The 16694-nt window shown below is 31.7% G+C and overlaps 5 protein-coding genes across 11 annotated transcripts in view; 3 read left to right on the top strand and 2 right to left on the bottom strand.

The window, feature by feature from the left end:
* Positions 1-746: 746 nt before the first annotated feature.
* LOC118449787 (uncharacterized) lies at positions 747-4172 on the top strand. The gene is made up of 8 exons (XM_035884763.2): positions 747-1298; positions 1365-1472; positions 1616-1761; positions 1830-2022; positions 2136-2292; positions 2721-2873; positions 2979-3384; positions 3496-4172. Exons 1-8 carry the CDS (start codon positions 1079-1081, stop codon positions 3748-3750), a joined length of 1638 nt encoding a protein of 545 aa, XP_035740656.2. The 5' UTR covers positions 747-1078; the 3' UTR covers positions 3751-4172.
* A 165-nt stretch (positions 4173-4337) lies between these two features.
* Positions 4338-6327, top strand: Snup (snurportin-1). Of its 2 annotated transcripts, none has more exons than XM_035884885.2 (6): positions 4338-4473; positions 4571-4866; positions 4989-5235; positions 5318-5506; positions 5588-5968; positions 6115-6327. In XM_035884885.2, the coding sequence occupies exons 2-6, from the start codon at positions 4703-4705 to the stop codon at positions 6148-6150; spliced, it is 1017 nt and encodes a 338-aa protein (XP_035740778.1). In that variant the 5' UTR covers positions 4338-4473; positions 4571-4702; the 3' UTR covers positions 6151-6327. The 2 variants fall into 2 exon arrangements, with proteins under 2 accessions (XP_035740778.1, XP_035740779.1); XM_035884886.2 differs by having other exon boundaries at positions 4417-4473; positions 4574-4866.
* LOC118449817 (centromere protein L) lies at positions 6295-8692 on the bottom strand. Its single transcript, XM_035884883.2, has 5 exons — positions 7655-8692; positions 7339-7544; positions 6820-7208; positions 6561-6735; positions 6295-6427 (listed from the first exon to the last, which is right to left on the bottom strand). Exons 1-5 carry the CDS (start codon positions 7815-7817, stop codon positions 6338-6340), a joined length of 1023 nt encoding a protein of 340 aa, XP_035740776.1. The 5' UTR covers positions 7818-8692; the 3' UTR covers positions 6295-6337.
* Positions 8693-8825: 133 nt separating this feature from the next.
* On the top strand, positions 8826-14610 carry LOC118449810 (cysteine sulfinic acid decarboxylase). 4 transcript variants are annotated; one of them, XM_035884860.2, is made up of 9 exons: positions 8826-8977; positions 9734-9997; positions 10583-10767; positions 10833-11127; positions 11254-11442; positions 11524-11588; positions 12086-12275; positions 12335-12504; positions 13286-14610. In XM_035884860.2, the coding sequence occupies exons 2-9, from the start codon at positions 9863-9865 to the stop codon at positions 13530-13532; spliced, it is 1476 nt and encodes a 491-aa protein (XP_035740753.1). In that variant the 5' UTR covers positions 8826-8977; positions 9734-9862; the 3' UTR covers positions 13533-14610. The 4 variants fall into 4 exon arrangements, with proteins under 4 accessions (XP_035740753.1, XP_085518748.1, XP_085518749.1 ...); XM_085662622.1 differs by having other exon boundaries at positions 8836-8977; positions 9803-9997; XM_085662623.1 differs by lacking the exon at positions 8826-8977 and adding an exon at positions 10057-10177 and having other exon boundaries at positions 9861-9997.
* Sema5c (Semaphorin 5c) overlaps positions 14451-16694 on the bottom strand; it is a 54805-nt gene continuing 52561 nt past the window's right edge. For 2 of the 3 annotated variants that reach the window (XM_035884825.2, XM_035884826.2), the window contains exons 13-15: positions 16218-16626; positions 15894-16099; positions 14451-15802 (exon numbers count right to left, since the gene is read on the bottom strand). In XM_035884825.2, coding sequence (XP_035740718.1) covers positions 15599-15802; positions 15894-16099; positions 16218-16626 — 819 coding nt within the window. In that variant the 3' untranslated portion in view covers positions 14451-15598. The remainder of the gene's footprint in view (positions 15803-15893; positions 16100-16217; positions 16627-16694) is intronic. The other variant, XM_035884827.2, reaches the window with a different exon arrangement.

The following is a 16694-nucleotide window of genomic DNA, read 5'->3' as shown; positions in this document are numbered from 1 at the left end:
TTATAATTTCAATCAGTCGCAACATATCTTACATCTATGAATGTACGCCCTGTATAGACAGTTTTAAATTGTCTATCTATCTTCTCGTGTCTACGTAAGACTAAATTAAAATAACTTTCATAAATACGCGAAGTAATTCGTAACAATAAGGAACTATAAAAGGATTATCAATTATTAATTACGATTATTTGTCAAATATTTAACGATAAAAGTTTCCTGTAATAATATCATTAAGCAGTGTTACTAACGAATTTTACACATCAACCAGATTTAACAAATAATACGATAGTTATGCAAGGGTTAGTTGTGCAATGAGTATTAAATATATGTCATCTGACAATCGATATACCACGATAAGAAGCTTAAAGATTATTAAAGGTGGTTCTCACGGTGGTTGTTTTTACGAGTATACAAAAATATCGCGATAAATTATTTTGTTAAAATAGTACATTCTAATTCGTATAATTCGGGCTGTATGATTTTTTCTTTGGAAGGACATTCACATACGAAAGATTTCGAAGAATTTGTTTTCCGTGATTCGTACGAGATTGATTCGTTCGTAATAAAAATCTTTCACGAAAATGAAGATTTGTCTAAAATGTCGTATAATCGAAGTATGAAATTCAATCTTTGACTCGATGAAAAAAAAGGCTTGCTTTGAGAGCGCCTGGTTTGCGAAATACATAGATAAAACCTTAGAAATTCGCATAATACATGTCACGGCTTCCTTATAAAGCTAGCATTTTTCAATACCAAGGTCTGCACTCGGAAGAGAGATCCCAGTCTTCGAATATAACGAATTTCGATCAACTACTTTGAAATATCGTTAATCAAACGCGTAAGATTCGATCGAACGTAAATAATATTCTTTATTATTTTGAATAAACTCGTATCGTACGAGTAATAATAAAAAATAGAATATGATAAAGCGTGTAAGTGAAAGTTTAGTGTTCGAATAAAAGAGAAGAAGAGCAAAGAAGGAATAGTGGAAGAAACGAAAGAAGAATTTTTTTTACGCGTTATTTAACGAGAGAAAGTAATCGATCGAGGAAAAAAGAAATAGGAAAGAAATAAGATAATGGAAAAATTTCGACAATGGGGTCTCATTTGCGCGATCATTGCAGCATGCACTTGTGGAGTGCGTACGGAATGTGAATCTCGAGGGCACATTTCCTTATTGACAAGCATTCACGATGACGCACCCTGTAAAAAAATATCTACGAAAGGTGTTTTGCTTTACGAGGCAGCCAAATTATTGACGGAAATTCATAACAATAAATCCAATACCATGGACATAGGTAATCTTAGAATTGCTATAACTTGTTAAAGATATGAAATGATGCGATACGATCTTGCGATTACAGAAATAGATGTTTTCGATACGTGCGATAGCATCACTGGTGCATTGAAAGCAGCTATGAAAGCTTTAGTTTCAGCGGATGTTAATTGTTTGCAAGCGCCTCATTATTTGGGTAAATATTTTTTACCTGATCGAAATGATATAAACGTGAAATGATCGAATATTTTTCGATAATTTTGATGACACATTGTATACCCGATCATTCCTTTAATTTTTTGTTTCCTTCTCCTCTCCCCCGTCTTATTTAACTTACAGGTATAATCGGTCCCGATACTACAATCAATGCCGAAGCTGTTCACAAAGTAACATCTATATTAAAGATACCACACATTGTTAGAAAAGCATCTAACGCTCCATATCTTCATCAACTCGTTTACGAATCTGATTCCTATTTGGTCGAGGTAATAAGTCAAAAATTTTGATAATGATCTTGCGATCTAATAGAAATATAATTAATTATTATTTATAGGGAGTTTTGAAAGTCGTTCAATTGTTGAAATGGAAATCGTTCACGTTGGTTGCTAACGTTGAAGAAGAATTAGACGACGATGTTCAAAATATCGCTAAGAAATTAACTATGGCGGCTATTGAGAAAAACTTGTGCGTTCTTGTTCACGACGATGACGACGACGACGACGACGACGACGACGACAAAAATGAAGGTAAAATAAATTTCGTTCTTGAAAAAAGTAATTGATTATTTCCAAGAGATTTTTATTTACACATTATTTTATATTCCTTTATCTATAAATGTTATTAAATATCATTCCTTCAGGCTACACGTCCCACGTTGTACATATTGGACAACCCGACAAACGATTTTTTAATAAACTCGTAAATGCAACTGTTCTTATTGTTAGCGAAGGAAATCTCGATGAACATTTGAATGCCATTGATACGTCTAACACCATATTGCTTTTGGAAGATTCGAGGTAATAAATCTTTACATTTCTAACGTCGTATATCAGGTTGATTATAAATTAACGGCTAGTTGAATATTTCCTTTGTCACGTGCAATAGGAAAACAAAAGATCCATTAAGAAAATGTGTCAAAGAAATACTATTACAAGTCGATCGTGCATAACAAGATAGTCCTGAATACTTGAAACAATTTATTGAATTAATTAAGCTATTTTCTTTTTTTATTATTATTATTATAAATTGACTTTAAAGTCTTTTGTTTTCAATTAATAATCTTAATAAGGTGGTGATTAAACTTATCGTAAGATTTTATTTTTCCATAATCACAAAATTGTTGTTGTCCCTAACAAACGAGATATTCAACTTGATCCTTAATTTATAATCAAGCATGCATGCATATTGAAACATTGTAATAAACGTTACGGTTCGTTACATAAAGAGAAGTATTACCTGGACTCGAAGGAAGAGTCGATAAATCAAAGTGGTGGCCTGGAGGAGATGGTATCGATAAATATGACGCCGAAGCGTTAAGAGAAGTAAGATGGCTCGAAAATGCGATTGAAATTTATATTAAGGCAATCGATTTGGTTTGGTAAATACATAGATCCAATTCATTTTTATTGCATCGAATGACGGTGTGTCATTACAATTCTTTATTTTTTTTTTTTTTTACCGGTAATAACGTTGTTATTTTTAGCAAAAAGAAAAAATGCAAGAACCCAATGAACTCCGTAGATTGGAACAACATTCTGTCGAACGTATTGATATCTTATAATATTGAATCGCAGAATGCTCCGCAGTCTCTTGATCTCTTGATAAAAATGAAAGGTTCCAAATTAGAAAATCTTGGCAACGTGATCGTGAAAAAGAATTCGGTGAAAATTCAATGGGAAGAGGAAGATGATGATGATGATGATGATGACGACGACGACGACGATGGAAAGAATGACGATATACCCGATGCATTTGAGAAAATCGTATCGGAGGAAAAAGGTACTCGTTCTGGATGTGCGACAAAGGAAATGAAAATGTTACACGAGAGTGAACACGACACGACTCACATTCTTGTATCTGAAATGGACGATAGCGAATGGTGGACCATGGTAAGTGATTGAAAATTTGAACAAAAGAAAAAAGAGAGAAAAGAAAATTTGTCATTTTCTTTAGCTCCCTCGTAAAAATTGATTTTTCATTTTTCTTCTTTTAATAAATAGGTCGGTACGGTCAGCGGCGTGGGCGTTGCCATGTTCTTCGTTGGTATTCTAGCGGTTTATGTCGTATACACGAATATACGTGGTCCAGTACAAAAAAATAGCAAATCTCGGATCGACAGAGACACGAGTTTGAGAAGAGTAGGTAGCGACAGAGAATTACCTACGACCGTTCGTACCACGAGACAAGCTCGTGGTGCACAGAGGAGGGACAGTAACAGAAGCATCAGAAGTAATATGTCCGACAAAAGTGTTTGAAACGTGAAAACGTATTTTTTCTTTTTTTTTTTTTTTTTCAATGAAAATAATCGATGTTATTTAAACTACGATCTTTAAATTAAGATCGGAATGCAATTTTAAATTTCTTTGTAGAAGTTGAAAATTAAAATGATATTTACAATAGTCGGTGGGAAATAAAAATATATTACATCGTCTCGAGCAAATTAATTAAAACGATCTTTTTATGTGTTATCATCAACAAATGCACATTGATCGGATTGATTGTTCAACGTTAATTTGTCATCCTTTCAACGTCAACAAATATGTATATATATATATTTTTTTTTCTCATCGTTGATACTAAATGTGCAATGTTGATAAGCACGTTTTAGAAGTTATATACTGTCTTGTTGTACGTCGGTATTTCTGTTAACTATTTTAAATACATCAATTTTTTATTTACCTGTAATTACATTTACCCTTAGCGATACAAATTTTTTTGATAATTCAATGTTTTTTTTGGTTAAACAAAATTTATAATTATGGTGACTATATATATATATATATATTTTCCTCTTTCGTTTTTGTTTTTCAAGAGAAAATAAGGAACAAGTCAGAAATTGTTTCATAATAATAATAATAATAAAGACCAAGCAAAACAAAAAAAAAAAAAAAAGAAAAAATCATTGATCCATAAGAGGGCGTTTCAGTCAAAAAAAATTTCCTCCCATATAATAATCAATGATTCTCTGATGTAAGAAGGTATTGTAGTTATATATTTATTTAGATGTTTATAAATTAAATTGTTCAATGAAAAAAACAGAAAGAGTGATAATACTTATTAAAAATATTTCTTTAGTAGGAATAACAATTGTACATATGAAGAACGAACGACTTTTCATCAATGTGATGTAGTTATAGGTTATAAAGTATTTTACTGTATAAACAATATTTTTAATGGTATAAAGTAAGAATTTTAAAACGTGACGATATGACAGATAACAACATTAGAAATATTGAGGAGAAACAGTGTAAAAATGCTCGATCAGTATTTTACAAGAAACCTATTAAAAAAGATAATTATAAACTAGATGTTGATTATATTGACAGCCCTCAGGAATTAAGAAGGCAAAGACTTTTAGAAATTCAAAAAAGGTGAGTACCATAAGTTAGAAGATATATTACAGATAGAAGTAATTGAAAGAAATCATTGAGAATGGAAAATATTATATAAATATATATCATTCTCGATAATCAAAGGAATTATATTTATATAGAAATAGAGATGTCACATTTAATGCCGGACGAGAAATATTGGAAATCTTTAAGTCTGACAATGAAGACGAAGAAGAAATGGAAATTGAATATAATATCAAACCTTGGAAAAAGTATGAACGATGCAAACATTATGCCAATCAATTTATGCTGTCAGAATGGATGTTCGAAGCGCCTCAGGATATTTTAGAAAAATGGATTATAGTGCCTTGCCCTCAAGGCAAAAGGACTTTAATAGTTGCACGCAAAGTATATAATATAACATATACTTACATTATATAGCTAAATAATGGTATTATTGAAAATAAAAATATTACAATTATTTTGATAGAATACAACAAAGGTTTTTAACAGACGTGGCAACAGGTTAGGAAAATTTCAATCTGTGCTGCCTGGAGGAAATTCCAATGAACATCACAGTCGTTGTACTATTTTGGATTGTATATGGATGGAAAAAGAAAAAACATATTTTGTCTTGGACGTACTGGCATGGTCTAATCAATCCCTTTTAAATTGTGATGTAATATATATATATATATTTAGTTTATATCATCGATATAAGGAGTTGAACATTTCTTTTTAATGATATTTTACATTTCAGACAGAATTTCGATTCTTTTGGTTGAAATCGAAATTTCAAGAAAAAAAAGAATTACAAGAAGGTGGCATCTTTAACAATACTTATCCTATTTTACTTTTACCACGTATATATTTTGATTCCAATCTAGAATCAGGTTTAGCAAATTTATCTGCGTTAGCACCTTTGGACGGATTATTATTTTATCATCGTGATGGATTATACACTCGGGGTCACACACCTCTTGTGACATGGTTGAAGACTTTTATGTTACCTGAAATACTTGGAATATCTTTACCACCTCCTTTTGATGAAAAACCTGATGATTACATAGACATCAGGCATTATTTGTTAAATTTCAAAGCAAGGAAGCATAAGGAGGAAGGGACTGCTTTGACAAATAATGTAAGTTTGAAAAACATTAAATTGCTAAATATCAATAATGAAATTGAATCATTATTAAGGGTATAAAAAAATTCATTATAATTATTCATATATATATATATATATATATTTTATCCAATGATACGTGCATTTCTTTTATATAATAGATGGAAATTGTGGATGAGGATGTTGAAGTAACATAAATTTGGCCTTACGTACAGTAGACGATCTTCTGACTGAAGAGATGTACAATATAAATATGAGTAATTACTGTTTCAATTTAATATAACTAAATTATATTTCATCCATAACAAATTTATTATCTATGTAATAAATATATAATTAATCTAATAAAAAGAAATAAAAATATTTTAAATATATTATGACTAATTATAAAAATAATGCATGTAACATGTCTAAAGATTTTTCTGTCATGTATAATAAAACACGCTTCATAATTTCTGGATCCATTATCTTCATCTAAACAACAACAACAACAACAACAACAATAATAATAATAATAATAATAAATGAATAAATAATAATTTTAACTTTAATTCTATTACTTTAGATAATAGTACATTTAAAAATTTACTTATAATTAACAACAAACCTTGTTGTCCATTAAAGTTCCTCTAGGTAAACTGATTCTGTGTAAAGTGCATAGTCCTAATTCTAATCCAGCAATTTTTTTCATTTGAACCTGTAGACACTCGCGAAACCTTTGTATGTGTTCAATAGTTAGGTTCATTACTATCTGCGTTTCATTATTTTGACTTTCCATTATTCTGCGAATTAATTTATGATGTACAGTTATACATATATATATATATAATTATAATAATTACAGCTTTTTTAATACTGAAACTTACGCATTTAAAATTTTGATTAGATCTAAGGTACTAAATTTAGCAGTAATTGTGTTTGTAGTAGATAATCCAGGGACTAGATATTCCAATCGAACTTCCTCAGTATCGTTTGGATATTTTTCTTCGCTAGTAGGTAAAATTATAATTGGAAGTAGCCACATCAAATCGTCTTGTTCGATAGGTAATGCAATAATAAGACAGTCAAACATACGATTAAATGTGGAATGTACAACATTCATACAGGTACGAGTACCACGGCACAATAACAAAGGCAATTTGACAGAATTGTCTGCTTTTAAATCATTATTTGTTTTCAATGATAGAAAAAATCCTATATAAATACACTTTTCTACATTATTCTCTTGATCAAGTTTTTTTGCATAAACTTCAACCTAAAATCAATTTATAAATCTTTATCGTTTGATTTTAGCATCATTACGCCTAATTCTCTGGTTTCCATATAATATTAAGATAAGGATAAGAGGTAAATGAACATAAAGACATAATGAATAAAATTTAAACCTTCAGCAGAGGTAGACGCATAGTATCTGATATTGTATTTTCTATAATAGACAAATGTGCATCATATGCAACATTCTCTTGTGACAAATTAGTTGCTATTTCTTCCCTCAATCGTTTTCCATATAACTTAAGAATAGTTTTATCATTATATTGAAATCCAAATAATGCTGATACTCCATAAATATTCCAAGTTAAAGATATTATTTCTAAAATATGAAACTAGTGTGAAAATGTTAAATTTATTATAGATATATGATTATAAAAGTAAAGAACAAATAAATAAATAAATGAAAATACATTTTTCTAGTTACTGTACCTTTTAATGTTTTCGTGTCACTTTCTTCATTTGAGGTTAGCAACTCTTGTTCTAAACTAAATTTTAATCTAGGTGTCCTATACGGTGTCTGCAATGTTACTCGACTGGCACCAGGTAAAGTACTTGAACTTTCCATTATTCGATAATTAATACAGTAATACATTCATTTATAAAATACACTACATAAAATTCATAAAACTTCATTCTTAAACTTTTGTAAACCGTTCTCCCGCTACTTATAAAACATATATCTAGAATCTTCATGAGATGGACAAGTTCGTTACAAAATAATATAAATCGATGCGGGCGCCATCTGGCGGATAAATAATAAAATGTTCAAAAAATATAATATCTTTAAACTTAATGTAGATACAAGATATATATATACGTATTTCTGCTGTAAATAGCCTGATTGAAAATAAATACACAAAATAAAACAGTATAAATAAACTATTCTGCTGTATATAATATGGTCATATTTGAGAATTGATTCTAATACGCTAATTGGTCAATCGATGTAATTGATTTTTATTGGACTAACAGTGGCGCCAATAAATTTAAATGTCAAGAACATTAGTTTGCTCTCGTCAGAATATAAAAGAAACTGTAAAAATTATTGTCAGTCTTTTATGTGTTTGTTACTGTCTCGAATAAAAAATCGGATAGCTTTTCCGAAGGTGAAATTTTTGACCCTGAAGATCATCGTCGTGCAATTGAACTTTGACGTACGATTTCGTACGACATAAAAACGTATGCAGCATTCCATTAAAAAGATCACATTTCAAGATGATTTCTTAACTAATATTAAAGATACAGAGAATATGATATGCCTTATTACGTAATTACGTAAAAAGAAGAAAAAAGCAGAAGAACATTTCCCTCAATATGTTTTTTTCTTCTAACACTTATCACTTACAAAAAGAACGTTGTTTAGTAATATCGAACTGTATAATGTGCATTCATTTTACAAAAAAACTTGTTGCGCCAATTAGTAAAAATAATACTGATCAAATAAATAACATTGATAAATTTCTTACTGCTTCAACCTTCAACTAGCGAGTTTTAGCCAGTTTCAGCATGAAATTTAGCATCCCCACTCTCTTTTATTGAGAGAATTGTCACGCATGCGCATAACGAACGAATGATATTGTCAATGCCCGTTCCCAACTGGCCAATATAATATTGTGCAATAGTATTGTGCTACATATATGGTAAAGCTATCGTTTACAAAGAGTCATCCAATATTTTTCAAGGCTCGTTTTATATACAGAATAAAAAGGGTTATCTCAACTGAAGAATCCTATACAGGCTTGTTCCTCGAAGGTAATAAACCGGTTTTGTAAGGAGGGAAAAAAAAGGAGAGTTTTTTGCTGCCTCATTTATTTTTTTGCCAGATAATTTGTTTCATTTACGATATCATATTAATAATTTCATTAAGATTGTTATTGGATATTGTTTTAATAATTTGATTAAAAAACAAAAACAAATGAAAAAAAAACTACTACTAACTGTTTCATCGTTTGATCTTAAATATAATCTTTTTTATTTAATTCAAGCTCGTCAATGAGAATGAATTTCTTTTCGTTCAGTCGTTAGAGATATTTATTCAGATCGATATTTGAAATAAATCGTCAGTAAATATTTGCAAACAAACCCAAATGTAATCGAGACGTTCAATTATTTTCTATATTTATCGAAAACGTTCGTATCATTTGTTACATAGAAATTATTTCTTTTCTAAATTATACTGTATTAATAAAATATAATAACCAAAGAAGTGTTTGAAAACGATTAAAGTGTAATAATAACGAGAATAATTGGAAGAATTAGACGAGTCGGAGACGTAAAATCATTGGAAATACCTTTCACTTGGTTCAAGCCGACGATATGCGTCATTTATCTCTGTGGCAATTATAAAAAAAAAAGTCGAATTTAGATATAAAATCGTAAGAAAAAGAAGAAGAAGAAAAAGAAGATAGAGAGAAAAAAGAAAAAGAATGGAAGGATGATATCGAGTAATGAGGCGTTTCAATGATTATGCATATTTAATTATCTCGTGCTTTTTCTCTCTTTCAACAGCTGTTTCGCGCGTTAAACGTTACAAATGAAATCTTACACACACACACACACTACGTTAAATATGTTTAGTAAGAATAATGGGGCTCTCTCGCTTTGAGATACTCGACAGTACTCAGTACGACTTTCACGATGGCAGAGACTGGTAGTTCTAACGGTACCATCAAATTGCTCGAGGATCTCTTAAGGATTCTCAAAGAAGAAAAGCTCTTCGATACGAGATGCGATCAATCGGTGATTAATTTTCGTCATCCGAAGGATCTCAAGGTAAGCAAGGCGTATGGATCGATATCTATCAATCTTTATCAAGAATTATCTTTTCGAAGAGGTAAAAAATCGAACGAACGAACGAACGAACGAACGAACGAACGAACGAACGTAAGAAGAAATGGGTCTTCGATACCGATTGTCTACGATAACGATTTTGGTTAACGATTAAAAAATAAGGTCAGTTGTAAAAATTCATTACGTTTTTGTCTCTTCAGTTAGTTTTAACGAATGAAAAAAAAGAAAAATGTATCCTCTCGATCGTTCGAACGTTCGATTAGTTTTTATTTTCGACCGGCAATATGTTTTTCGAGATATTTATAGATCAATGAACGTCGTTTATCGATTGAAAATTAATTGTAAAATATTACAATTTCAAATTGGAATAATATTATTGTCCGTGTTCGTTCAATGAACTCGCTCGTAATACATACTCTTTATTTCTCTTTTCTATCTCGTTTTACCGATGATCTTTGATACACAGAATACTATCGCATTTGAATATTTTTGCTCGTTACGTATTTTCCATTTTACTTATTTCCGAGATATCGTTATTTCATTAAAAATTTATATTTACATTTGCAGAATATAATATCGTTAACGTTAAAGGAGGACGGTGCTAGTTCCGAGGAAATCGATATTATCGTACGACAAATAATCAAATATTCGGTGAAAACATTTAGTCCGAACTTTCACAATCAACTTTTCGCGGGTGTAGACGAATATGGAATGGTCGGTTCTTGGCTCACCGAGATTTTTAATACGGGCCAGTAAGTACTCCATTGAAACATTATAGTTGAATTTTAACACGTCTAATCTCATTTCGAATTGTTAGATATACATTCGAAGTAGCACCGGTATTTACGTTGATGGAACATGAAGTGTTAGAGGAATCTTTAAAGCTCGTTGGATATCCATCGATACCAGAGGCCAATGGTATTTTATGTCCAGGTGGTAGTTTATCCAACATATACGCAATGGTAATGGCCAGGTATAAGATATTACCTGAAATCAAGAGAATGGGATGCAGTGGTTTTCCACCTTTGGCATGCTTTTCCAGCGAAGAAGGTCATTATTCTATATTAAAAGCTGTTCATTGGTTGGGTATTGGCACCGAGCACGTTCACAAGGTTTCTTTATATTCTTTCATAAGATTTAATTCATTGAAAAAGAACAAACTCTATCGTACGTCCGTCTTTTTTCCTTCTTCTTCTTCTTCTTCTTCTTCTTCTTCTTCTTCTTCTTATTCGATCTAGATCAAGTCCGATCAGTTAGGAAAAATGTTACCGGACGATTTGAAGAGAGCGATAAACGAGGCCAGGGCCAATGGGGAATTACCATTTTTTGTTAATGCAACGTGCGGAACCACGGTTCTGGGTGCTTTCGATCCATTGCCAGAAATAGCAAGGATCTGCGAGGAAGAGTCCCTTTGGATGCACGTTGACGTTAGTACTTGTACGAGGAAATGAATTTTTCTAATATAATCCATTGCTCGTCATAAACTCATCGACGAAATCATTTTACAGGCATGCCTAGGTGGAACTTTATTGCTTTCCGAAAAGTATCGTGAACGTTTGCGTGGAATTGAATTGTTCGTAATTGAATTTCATTTATTTTACTTAATTTATTAATATTAATTTGCTAAATATATATTAATTTATTAGATTTAATTTATTTAACAAACGTAAGTTAAATTTACTCGCGTTACGTTCTCGGCACCGATGGATTCACGTATTTTGAAATTTTTTCTTTTTTTTTACCGCTCGTTTTCGTTTAGAGATTGACACGTGGTTGCATTTTCGTGAATTACAAAACTTACGTGTAACCAAATGTTTTTGTTTTTTTTTTTTTCCATATAAATAAAACATCAAGTAATAACGTAAAATCATTAGTTTTCTTTTTTTAACTTATTCTGTTTCCTTTCTGAAAAAAAGAAAAAAAAGAAAAACAGCAAATTGTCAAAATACTATCAATTGTCATTAATCAATTTTTCAACACCGAGAACGTATGTATATGCATATATAATATAAACCGTTAAGAGTTAATCTGATGATCTTGTCTCATGATCGACCCTTCCATTTATTTCAGATCTCATTCGGTAGCTTGGAATCCGCACAAAATGCTCGGTGCACCCCTTCAGTGTTCAATATTTTTGGCGAAGGGTAAGGAAGCGTTGCACAAGACCAATTGCGCTGGTGCTAAGTATCTCTTTCAACAGGACAAATTTTACGACGTATCCTGGGACACAGGCGACAAGAGCGTTCAATGTGGTAGAAAGGTCTGTTGAAAGATCGATACATCACGTTGATAAACTAATCATTCGATGATTAATTTCAGGTAGACGCCATGAAATTTTGGCTTATGTGGAAGGCACGAGGTACCAGCGGTTTGAGAAAATCGGTCGACATCGCGATGTCCGAGGCTGAATATTTTTTGGAAAGAATAAAGTTGTTGGATGGTTATAGGCTCGTTTTGCCCAGTTACGAATGCTGTAACATCTGCTTTTGGTAATTATTTGAGATTTACAAATAAACAAATTTCATTCAAAATACATACATATACTAGGCGTTTAGACGTGATATTGATATCTTGATCGAAAAATATTTAACGATATAGAGAAGGCCATATTTTTGTATAAAAATGTAGTAAAAGTTATAGTAAGAAAGAAAAAGAGAGTGATGGTATCATAGTAATATTTAAATTAAAATATTAAATCTTAATAAAACATTAATAATAATTCGACATGTGTAGATAGATTAATACTATAAAGAATGAGTCGACTGACGCATCAAAAAACGCATCTGATTTCATAAAAAAAAAAAAAAATGATCCTTACGTGACATTCACGTGAATTTACTTACAAAAAATTATATATATGACCCCCCTCGAAGCAAGTCAACTTTAATCTTAAGTATATTTCACAGCGGATAATATTAATGACGTGAATCAAGATACCAATATCACAGCTGAGATAATCTACATATGAGAGCGAGTGATAAATAAGGAGGTCATGCTACTTAGGTCTAATATTCGTCTCGTTATATATCTTCATCATGTACTATTGTACGTACATGCATACATACATATACAGAAAAGACATCTGCAAAATGAATAAAAAAATATGATGTGCATTATTAATTTTTTCCTGGCAAAAAAGAATAGAAAAAATATCTCAATGTTTAAATTTTTGATTTTGTCAATGTTCTACATATGTACATATACATATATATATATATATATATATATATATATATATATATATATGTATATATTTATCTAATATTTCAGGTATGTACCACCTAGTATGCGCGGCCAGGAGGAGACCGATGATTGGTGGCAAAAATTGTACAAAGTTACAACATTGATTAAAGAACGAATGATACTCGATGGCACCCTTATGATCAGTTACATGCCCCTGGCTTCTAAAAATCTAGGAAATTTCTTTCGTATGGTCGTCACCTGTCAACCACCACCTACGCATGCTTCCATGGATTATGTCATCGATCTAATCGAGAAGTACGGAGCGAATTTGTAAGAAAAAAGAAAAAAAAGGACAAAAAAGAACACACACAGGATTTCTCCACGTCTTATTCCTCCGTCCATCCTTTTCTTTCACCTGCTAATTCTTTTTACAATTATTTCACTTTGTTTTTCTTTTTCCCCATCCATTTTATATCACTTATCATATTTTCCTTTCTATCATTTTGTCGTCCTACGAAGAATAATAAATACATTATGTTAATTATAACGAATGATAATTTCATGATCATTTCGTTTTCTAAAGAATTCCGAAGAATTATTCGATCAGTAGGTACAAATAAGTATAATAAAAAGAATTAGATTCGTAGCAACGACTAAGGGAAATATTGTCTTTATTAATGTAAACGTTTGGCCAGTGTTTTGGCGGCGGGGGTTGGGAGATATCGCGGGGAAAGGAATTGGCGGAGAGCGGCTGGAGTACAAATATTTGTTAATATTTTATCTGCATTAAAGGTCGTAAAAAGAGCTTAGAAGAATATCGATGTAAAAAGTAAAGACCGCCAAGATCTTTCTAACAGTCTAATCGTAACAAAAGTATATCTTCTATCTGTCTCTCTCTTTCTCTCTTCTTAATTACTCGTAGTGAAGTATGGAGAGTTTTAATCATTTTTTAAAAAGAGGTTGTTAAATAATATGCAACCATTACAAAATGCAATCGTTATAAAATTCTAATTCGACATTTTTCTCGCTTAAAATGATCAATCACGACAGGCAATAAGGCATATCGTTTTTCTTTCTTTTTTTTTGCGATTGTTCCCTTAAATGTAATTCAAAACTCGCATTTACGACTCAATATGAGCCAATAGCAAAACGTAACCCAGGCGAAAGCCAACGTAAAGTTACATGTAAATATATGTGTTTGTATATTTATATATATATATATGTATGTATATATATATATATATAAAAGTAATATTTTTTAAAACGCGTCCTATATGTACAAACTCATGGCACTACGTTATTCGGTATCAAAAAATCTTCTTTCTTCTTTCTATCATGAAGAAATAAAAAAAAAAAAATAACGAAAAATAACAAAAAAAAAAAAAAATAAAAAAATAAAAAAAAGAAGAAAATATTCGTTAATCTATCGTATGTATGTACATCCCTTACGTTTGACGAAACCTCAGCCTCGATTGGTGTATAAAACGCCCGAAACTTCTTTGTACAAATATAGATTCCAAATACATATTTATCATATCAAAGACACATTCTATTCACTCGCTTTATAACACGCACATTCGTATCACAGACGTACACGCACACGCACACGGTTTTTGCTTTCACGTATTTACAAGAAAAAATAAAAAATAAACTATATGTAAATATTCTCTCGTAAAAAATAGTTGTCCCATATTACACGCTATATATATATATATATATATATATGTAAATTGATATATATATATATATATATCAATCGAATGTTCAACCGTCTAAGGCGTTTACATGATAATCCATAAGATTAAGCTTCTCGGGGTTTATTCATTCGTTCTCGTGATAAAAAAGTGCACGAGATTAAACTCGTCTCTAATTTTTTTTCTTCTTTTTTTCTTATCAAACGCAAATCCGACGCGTTATCGATCTTATTATAAGTAATTAGTTTAATTAAGTAGATACTCTGCAAAAAGTGCACTTTACGTATTGCTTTTACGTTCTTGTATAAAACGATATATATACCCGATATATTTTTTGTTGTTGTTTGCGTTTTTCTTTTTTGTTTTTGGTCCCTTTCACAGTGACCTGACGATTAACACATTCGCCCAATTGTTCAGGATTTAAATAACGCGAAACAATTTACGAATTTGCTTGCTTTATAACAATATGAACAATATCCTGAACTGAATCCAAAAAAAGGAAGAAAATTGTAAACCGCACCTAGCGAAGTTATTTGTTATTCTTTTCTTTTCTTCTTTTTTTTTTTTGGAGACGAAGCGAATGTATTAAGAGAAGAAAGAAATCATTATTTCTTTTTCTTATCAACGTTCCTCGATGATCATTATTCGTTAATGTCAAACGAAGTATAATACTATCAAAACGACGTTAATACGGTCGATCGTTTGTTCAATAGTACTTGTCCTGATCGAGATCAGCACGAATATGTTGCTGACCATGACTATTGCGTTTCAATGTCGCCGACTCGTACTCCAAGCTCTTCGGATATAATTTTGGACTTCCAAGGCCGTTCACGTTTGGATTACTCTTTCCACGAAGCGTACCGTTTCCATTCGTACTACCGGAAAAACTAGGCTGTCTCTTGGCGTTTACCTGTCGATAATAATAATGTCACTTATCGTAGAAAGATCATTCGAATGAAGGATATAAAAGGACTAATATCGTTTTATCGCATATTTCATACCTCCTTTAATGGCACTGTGACGTAAGGATTTTGCTTACTGATGTAATGAGGACTTCCTGGTACACGAGGCTTTCTTCGTTTCAAGTAATAGAAGCAGAGAACCGCCGTTAGAGCTAACCCGATGAAAAATCCAACGATGCAACTACCTACGACAGCTCCTACCGAGACGCTGGCATTTTCTACGCTGGATGGCAAAGCATTTACATCTGGAAATTATCAAAGAAAAATATCATCGTGCTCATTGGAGTAATATTTCGTAATGCCATTTCAATTAAAATTATTCGAGAAAATTATATGATTTCGTTGAAGGATTTGATCGCTTACCGTTGTCCGTGCAATCCGTAAGACAATCTCGAGTTTCTCGATTGAGTCCTTGACACATTCCATTACCATGTTGAAGGCATTGACGTTTTCTATGTTGTTGACGATCGTTGTCGCATGGGGTCCAACGGGACCATGTGTCCCAGCCAAGTAAGGACTCGCAACTAGGCATTTCGCAGGTTTCTCTTACGAGTCTGGGCCCGTCACAACTTTCTGGCCCGATGCATTCCCTTGTCCTCGTACGAACACCAACACCGCAAGAAGCTGAACATTCGGACCAATCGGTCCAACAGGACCATTGTCCTTCCACTATGCCACTTCCGAAAGTGGCTGTTGTTCTACATGGATGAATGTTACATATTCTCGTTTGTACGGATATTCCCTCGCAGGGCGGTGACTCGCATTGTCTTCTCTGAATTAATTCAAAAAATTTCAAAAATTAATTATATTTTTTATCAAATGGACCAAATAATAACGAAG

Source organism: Vespa mandarinia, chromosome 19 (genome assembly GCF_050613455.1).
Source record: "Vespa mandarinia isolate Hongniang chromosome 19, ASM5061345v1, whole genome shotgun sequence".
NCBI classification, from domain to species: domain Eukaryota; kingdom Metazoa; phylum Arthropoda; class Insecta; order Hymenoptera; family Vespidae; genus Vespa; species Vespa mandarinia.
The sequence above is the reverse complement of the archived record's forward strand: the minus strand, read 5'-3'. Positions and strand labels throughout refer to the sequence as shown.

What these genes read in the sequence shown, in the direction of transcription:
- LOC118449787 (XM_035884763.2), top strand. Translation starts at nt 1,079, where the DNA reads ATGGAAAAATTTCGACAATGGGGTCTCATTTGCGCGATCATTGCAGCA. An exon ending in TTGCTTTTGGAAGATTCGAG is followed by an intron (nt 2,293 to 2,720) that starts GTAATAAATCTT and finishes CGTTACATAAAG; the next exon opens with AGAAGTATTACCTGGACTCG. An exon ending in ATAGCGAATGGTGGACCATG is followed by an intron (nt 3,385 to 3,495) that starts GTAAGTGATTGA and finishes TTTAATAAATAG; the next exon opens with GTCGGTACGGTCAGCGGCGT.
- Snup (XM_035884885.2), top strand. Translation starts at nt 4,703, where the DNA reads ATGACAGATAACAACATTAGAAATATTGAGGAGAAACAGTGTAAAAAT. An exon ending in CTTTTAGAAATTCAAAAAAG is followed by an intron (nt 4,867 to 4,988) that starts GTGAGTACCATA and finishes ATATTTATATAG; the next exon opens with AAATAGAGATGTCACATTTA. An exon ending in CTTTAATAGTTGCACGCAAA is followed by an intron (nt 5,236 to 5,317) that starts GTATATAATATA and finishes TTATTTTGATAG; the next exon opens with AATACAACAAAGGTTTTTAA.
- LOC118449817 (XM_035884883.2), bottom strand. Translation starts at nt 7,817, where the DNA reads ATGTATTACTGTATTAATTATCGAATAATGGAAAGTTCAAGTACTTTA. An exon ending in TGACACGAAAACATTAAAAG is followed by an intron (nt 7,545 to 7,654) that starts GTACAGTAACTA and finishes TTCATATTTTAG; the next exon opens with AAATAATATCTTTAACTTGG. An exon ending in GAACTTTAATGGACAACAAG is followed by an intron (nt 6,428 to 6,560) that starts GTTTGTTGTTAA and finishes GTTGTTGTTTAG; the next exon opens with ATGAAGATAATGGATCCAGA.
- LOC118449810 (XM_035884860.2), top strand. Translation starts at nt 9,863, where the DNA reads ATGGCAGAGACTGGTAGTTCTAACGGTACCATCAAATTGCTCGAGGAT. An exon ending in GAGATTTTTAATACGGGCCA is followed by an intron (nt 10,768 to 10,832) that starts GTAAGTACTCCA and finishes TCGAATTGTTAG; the next exon opens with ATATACATTCGAAGTAGCAC. An exon ending in GCACCGAGCACGTTCACAAG is followed by an intron (nt 11,128 to 11,253) that starts GTTTCTTTATAT and finishes TATTCGATCTAG; the next exon opens with ATCAAGTCCGATCAGTTAGG.